General features: G+C 41.2%; 1 protein-coding gene across 2 annotated transcripts in view; it reads left to right on the top strand.

Moving 5' to 3' along the window:
• The window catches only part of Syt7 (Synaptotagmin 7), a 100434-nt gene extending 94417 nt beyond the window's left edge, over positions 1-6017 (top strand). The window contains exon 8 of one of the 2 annotated variants that reach the window (XM_076212302.1): positions 5379-6017. In XM_076212302.1, coding sequence (XP_076068417.1) covers positions 5379-5479 — 101 coding nt within the window. In that variant the 3' untranslated portion in view covers positions 5480-6017. The remainder of the gene's footprint in view (positions 1-5378) is intronic. The other variant, XM_076212295.1, reaches the window with a different exon arrangement.
• Positions 6018-7500: the final 1483 nt, after the last annotated feature.

The raw sequence follows: 7500 nt of genomic DNA, 5'->3' as shown, positions 1-7500 counted from the left end.
CCCCCTCAAAAAAAAAAAAAAAAAAAAAAAAAAAAAAAAAAAAAACGGCCCTCGAGCCCTGAAAGGCCCACACAGATCTTTTCGCTGTTTTGTTTTTTTCTAATCTTGTACGCCCTCACCTCGGTGATGATTCTAACGGCTGATTTGATTCAACTAAGGCTCAAGGTCGAAACATAATAGGAAGTGAAAAATAAATTATTGTCTCCCTCGGCTGAATGAAATTATCAAGCATAAGACAGATTGAAATCTGCCAACGGTACTCTCTATTTATTGGAGTGAAAGCCATCTTCAACACATCAGGACAAGCGTTGACATCGAATGATAAGCATGTGAATTTTGTTCCCCGTTGCCTCTAAAACACAAACAACACGCATGCGCGTGTGCATACACAAGCTCACATATACATATATACATATACTAAATACACATGTGAATACCTACGTGTGTATAGATACGATTTAGGCATGTATATATATATATGTATATATGTATATATATATATATATATATATATATATATGCATATATATATATATATATATGTATATATATATATATATATATGTGTGTGTGTGTGTGTGTGTGTGTGTGTGTGTGTGTGTGTGTGTGTGTGTGTGTGTGTGTGCGTGTGTATATGCATATATGTATATATACATATATATATATATATATGTGTGTGTGTGTGTGTGTGTATGTGTATATATATATACACATATATATATATATATATATATATATACATATATATGTATGTATATATATTCTAATTAAAATCAACTGCACTGGATGCTATAATGATTTTAAGGTAGGAGAAAGGTAGTCAACTGTCTCCCCTGTTATTAGAAAATATTCATACTCGTACAAGTCGGCACACAGTCCTTCTCTACAAACAATAAGAAGATTTTCCAAAAGATAAAAGACACCTACCTTGAAATCATCAAAACATCCAGTGCTGTTGAATTTAATTAGAATTACCTAAGAGAAAATCTGTGCCCAAGAAATATATATTTTCAACCTCCTCTTCACTTTCTCCCACCTTCCTCCACTGTCATTCGTTACTTTCTCCTTTTTCACTTTCACCTCTTATTATTGTCTTTGTTTCACATATGATTAGTCACTCACAATCTTAGTCGGTAGGCCCTGTGCTTCCAGTCATTTATTCTTTTTTTTTCATATAGTCTAATCTTCAGACAAGAGGGAAATTAAACTGTATCGATTTTTCTTAATTTTCTTCCTTTAGATTATTATAATCTTGCTTTTCTGAGGTACACTCAAGGATTCCCTCGAGTAGTAAGGACCGGTCCTTACTACTCCCACTGGGTGCGGTGGCCATGGGGTGAAAATGGGTGGTTAATGGGTGTAGTGAGCGCCCTCCCCAATCTCGATAGTCAGGTTGACTATGAGTTCTCATGGTTTTATACCGTCAAGTGGTCGAGCGGTCTAAGGCGAGTGTGTCTTGGAAGTTTACTTCCAGATGCAGCGGGTTCGAATCCCGTGCGCTACTGTCACGGAGATTGTCTAATATATATATATACATATATATATATATATATATATGTAGTATAAAGTGGAGACAGATGAGTGGAAGGTGGCAAGGAGGCGCTCCTGCATCTTCCTGCGCCTCCTTGCCACCTTCCACTCATATATATATATATATATATATATATATATATATATACATATATATATATATATGTACAACACTGAATGGGTCCCAGTGATTAGAGATACATTTTAACAACCACAATGCACTTTAATTCTAAGCTATCAAAGGCCAGCATGCTTGAAATTGAAATGTGGTACTACCCAGGACTCGAACCGGGTAACCTCATGACAAGTGCGACATTGACTTTCCAACTAGGCCATCAAGAGAGCTCTTGATGGCCTAGTTGGAAAGTCAATGTCGCACTTGTCATGAGGTTACCCGGTTCGAGTCCTGGGTAGTACCACATTTCAATTTCAAGCATGCTGGCCTTTGATGGCTTAGAATTAAAGTGCATTGTGGTTGTTAAAATGTATATATATATATATATATATATATATATATATATATATATATATATATATATATATATGTGTGTGTGGTAGTAAAACACACGACTAAAGACCGTGGTGAATCCCAAAAACTCACATATACTGTACATACATTCACATAAACATATATCCATATATTCATTCCAGAGGAGATGCAATGGACATATCAGCCCAAAGACTCAAACAGAATAAGATTTCTGAAAATAACAAAATCCTTGGTGAGTTGTTGAAGGTTTGGGACGATTAAAGGTGAGAAGCCTGATGGCACCAGAGGAAAATTGGAAACAAGAGAATATAGACGCACGTAAAGAGAACATGGTCATATTGATACACAAAGAAGATAAACTGCAGTGTGCCAATAGAGGTATTAGACCATTACAAATTGTATTCAAGATATTCACGGTCATACTGTCGTAAAGATTGGAACTATGTAGAGAAATGGGTTTGAGAATATCTGTCTGGATTCAGTAAGAAGCGATCATCAAACGAATATATCTTCTGGGGATTTGACAAAGATAAAAATGCACCTCTTCATAGACAATAACCGCCGGAAGAGAATTGGTGAGAGGCTTCCGGAAAGAGCCAGAATTGGTGTCGACTCTCCTCTCTCCTCTCTCCTCTCCAATTCAACCTTCTAATGGAAAAGAACGACTAAATAATCTCAAGGTGCACAAAAATGAACAGTACTAGATAAGTAAAGAAATTGAAGGGACGGCAATACCTTTCAAAGAGAAACCCAACGAAATAAGTCTGGAAATCCGAGACGAGAAAAAAAAAATCATGAAGATAAACAGAAATCAACAGGCGGAACCAATAAGATCAACCTTATGAGGAAACGACTCTAATTCCATCGACAATTTCTAAGTGTGGAAAACCTCTCGACACAGGAGAACAGAACTGAGAAAGGTCAGGAAACAAATGTTATTTTGGAATCTTGGATACTCTGAAAAAAAGAGATCAATATTAATGAAAACATTATTGAGAATACATAACACCACTAAAAGACCAATAATCACGTATGGCTGTAAATCATGAGAAAAGTGAAAAAAATGCTCGACGACCACATCAGATAGAACAATAAGCCCTGTATTTGATGCTGTGTCATGAAATAGTGCATTTTTGTTGGAATTCTTTCGTTTGACTAGGACAACCAGAACATGTATGTAATCTAAATCATAATGTCGACTTGACCGAAATTAATTTAACATTCTACTGCGAAGATGTTAACTTAATGGAATGAATAACTTACCTGTAGTTCAACGCGTGTGTTTTTCTCCCAATAAGCCTATAATCATTTCCTTTTCCTTGGCATTACCATAAGTTTTTATTAGTCTCATGTGAAGCTTGTGTGTCTAATAACGCCAATGTGCAGTTTAAAGATTCGTCGTCAAATTCCTCCTTCATCTGATCTTCTTTACTCAGGCGTCAGTCACATCTCCTTTCATTCCCCTTCTGGCAGCAAAATTAAATTTCAATTTTTCATAACTTGTCTTCTCTTGAAAGGCTTCATGCTTGAGGTTGCATACACACACACACACACACACACACACACACACACACACACACAAATACACACACACACATACACACACGGATTGGTAGTGCTGTGGCAGCGTTTAACTCCTCACGCAGTAAGTTTAAGGTCGAACCCCGTGCACGGCTTGAAAGCTTCATCAGCACTGCAAATCGTTAATGCCCCCCTTAAGAAACGGAATGTGTGTGTGTGTGTGTGTGTGTGTGTGTGTGTGTGTGTGTGTGTGTGTGTGTGTGTGTGTGTGTGTGTGTGTGTGTGTGTGTGTGTGTGTGTGTGTGTGTGTGTGTGTGTGTGTGTGTGTGTGTGTGTATGTATGTGTGTGCGCGCGTACGTGTGTACTTGCTGTCACAGCATTGCCCATAATTCATGTTATATATGAGTTCTGAACTTTCATCCGAGAGGATAATAGCTATCAGTCACGAGCCCAGCAATTAATCCAAGACAGTAGTGAAGCACACACACACACACACACACACACACACACACACACACATTTACACACACACACACACACAGATACACACACACACACACACACACACATTTACACACACACACACACATTTACACACACACATTTACACGTGCACACACACACACACACACACATACACACACACATTTACACACACACACACACACACACACATTTACACACACACACACACATTTACACACACACATTTACACGTGCACACACACACACACACACACACACACACACACACACACACACACACACACACACAACCGTACAAAGATGGAAACGCCCCCGCATACAACACAGAATGGAAGGCAGGTAAAGAAAATAAAGGTAGAAGCCTTGAATACTTAAGAATATTATGGATATAAAAAAACAGTAATGAAATTTTTCGCAGATATAAAATTTTCTATGCTGGAATTGAGTGAAGCAGAACTGACATTTAAAAGGTGGATGGCGTGAAGACAGATAGAAATGGTTTGTCTCAAGGGAGGGAGGGAAGGCAAGAGAGACGGAGCAACATGCTGACAGAGGGAATATGGATTTTTTTTCTTTCTTTCTTTAAGATGATGAGAATGATGATGATAATTGGAGGGTGAGATAGCAATGCTGAATATGTATAGGGATTGGGTAATCATCAGAATAAAAGTTTATTAATCCATTAGGAAAAAGCAGTAGAGTAGTGTGTCTCTGCAGAATGTAGTCGACCATCCCCAACATAGATTTGACGTCTTCCACATTCCCAACAACTCCACCCCCACGAGGACACCTTTGTAGATATTCTTCAGGATTGAAGCCCGATGATTTAATTTCTTACCAAACACTGCCAGGTTCTTGATGTCTCTTGTAAGCACCAGAAGGATTTAATTCTTGATAAACACCAGACGACTTTAATCAGTTAAAGGAACACCACTATGTCGAAGAGTGCTGGGTGATCTAATGAAGGTATTCAAATGGATCAAGGGTTTTAACAAGGGTGATGCAGCCAAGGTCATCATATTAAGGCAGCAGGGCAGGACATGTAGCAATGGGTTTAAAATGAACAAATAAGGTTTTAAGAAGGAAATAGGCAAGAACTGGTTTACCATCAGTGTGATTAACGAATGGAATACACTTAGTAACCATGTAGTTAGCGCTGAAAGTATTGGTTGTTTTAAGAGAAGATTGAATAACTTTATGAATAGGGATGACAGGTGGTAAGAGACATGGACTTGCCTAGTGTAGGCCTCATGGTCTCTTGCAGTCTCCTCCATGCTTATGTTCATATCCTTAACCACTTACAGGGTGTATAAAAACATTTTGGATTGTGATTTTCTCTTCTATTTGCAGGCAAGGCCGGCAGTGGCACCTCGGAGACGAAGCACTGGAGTGACATGATCACAAAGCCCCGCCAGACAGTTGTACAGTGGCATCGCCTCAAACCGGAATGAACAAGCTGGTGGCACTGAAGTTCAAGGACGTCACACCGGCACATGCGCTTCTTGCCCACCACAGCTCCCATACTACTACTTCTGCTACTACTACTACTACAACTACTACAACTACTACTACAACTACTACTACTACTGCTACTACTACTACTACTACTACTGCTGCTGCTGCTGCTGCTACTAATACTAATAATGAATAATACTAATACTACTAATAATAATACCTACCCTGGTAGCCTAGTCTATCCAGTACATAGTTTCACCAGCTTTGTGTCACAGGCAGTTGTAATCGTCTCCAAGTCTAAAGTCGAATTTGGATGTCTGAGAGCGTAGCCAGCGTTCGAGGCGGTGCGTGTGTGCGAGTCTCTACTTGCCCGGACCGCCATCGCCAACGAGGAAGGATCCAATGATGGCAGAAACTCATCACGACGTCAGTGCGGTAGTGTTGGGTAGACGCCAGTAGTTCGGTGGGTAGATGAACCAGTAGTGATGGGTAGAAAGCTACTGAGCACCCCCCTTCCCCCTTCCCCCCTCTCCCCCCACCCCCTACACAGGACATGCCACGCGACAGGCCCGTACGTTGCCCGAGCCTGCAGGCAGGAATATTAGTAGAAATCAAGCGGGATATTATTATCATCAACAAACATTTAAGCATATGTTGGCAAAGCGTTTAATTTTCATATTTGTACATTTGTAAATCTCAACGTTTCTAAAGAAAGTTCGTCAAGTCGGGACGCTCCGTCCCAGTTTTGGTTTAAGGCTTTCATTGCGAAACACATTTTGTAAAGAAATCGAATTATTCTCTATTGCATTGAAGAATTGGACCATTCGGTTAAGCTATGTCATGTTGTTGTATCACACCATTTTTTAGCTGCTTGTACGACCGCTTCCCCCGAGCGGCCCTAACATCATCAATGGTATTGGCAATAAAGGTGTCCTTGTTATTGCCAATAGTAATCATATTGTCAATATTTGTTATATTACTGATGTCTTTAGATGTATAAAGACGTCTAAAGACGTCTACGTTGGTAACATTCGCCCCTCACATACTGTCAATACCCAATTCATTCAGGTCACTATTATTCACGTTATTTGAATATTGTCAATAGATATTGATTGTGAAAGGGCCCCCATCAACATGGTGACCCACTATGCAGACCTTTGTCCAGCCAAGGGCCAAACAACTTCATTCAATTGAGGGCCGACCAGGACCCCGTTTCACTCCGAACGCACCCAATCATTGAATAAAATCGCCTGGCGCTTGCCGGAGCGAAGATCTGTAAGGTACAGCTGGCAGGACTTATGTATGGACCACTTACTCGTGCAGTATGAATGACGTGGCACAGCGCAGCCGTGTGTCCGCGCGTAAATGCGAAATGAATGGATTGTATATTGTTTATTTTCAGTAACCTTTACATGCATACCCCGTTCCGTGAAGACACAAGCCCCGTTGCCACACAAACCAAATCTCACGACGTGGTGGTTCACACGGAAGTTTTGCCGGCTGTGCGTCGTCACCGTGGTGAAGTGGTTAACTACGCCGTGGTTCCCCAACCACAGCGCAGCTGCTGCCATGTCTGGGCCGTTCGGCGTGTAACTGGGTTAGACTAAACCCCCCACCCCTGCTGTTAGGCCAAGTACCAAGTGTGAGCGACCTATGCTTACGGCGTGGGCGAAGGCGGCGTCGAAGGCGTCGGGGAGACGGAGGTGGGTTGGCACGGCCGCGATTAAGAGTCGGAAGGAACCTCCCCGAGAGTGGAGAGCCTCCCCAGCGCCGCCTTCTGCAGGGGAGTGGTCAAGTATGCTGACACAGTTGGACAACAACATGGGGCGTTGTCCTCCGAACCCACATTGAGCAGCGTCCCATGGTGTAAGTGTGATGCCCCCAAGGAGCTTTTTTGCAGTGGTGCGGGAAACGGCAAGTTTAAACGACATCACAGCAATGGCCACCGGACTTGGTTGACACGCACAGATTTTCAGCCACGACAGGCGACACAGCCAGACGTACACACAAGCTCCCT

Source organism: Oratosquilla oratoria, chromosome 2 (genome assembly GCF_046742065.1).
Source record: "Oratosquilla oratoria isolate Oo_2021 chromosome 2, ASM4674206v1, whole genome shotgun sequence".
NCBI classification, from domain to species: Eukaryota; Metazoa; Arthropoda; class Malacostraca; order Stomatopoda; family Squillidae; genus Oratosquilla; species Oratosquilla oratoria.
This window is presented reverse-complemented; position numbering and strand designations above follow the sequence as displayed.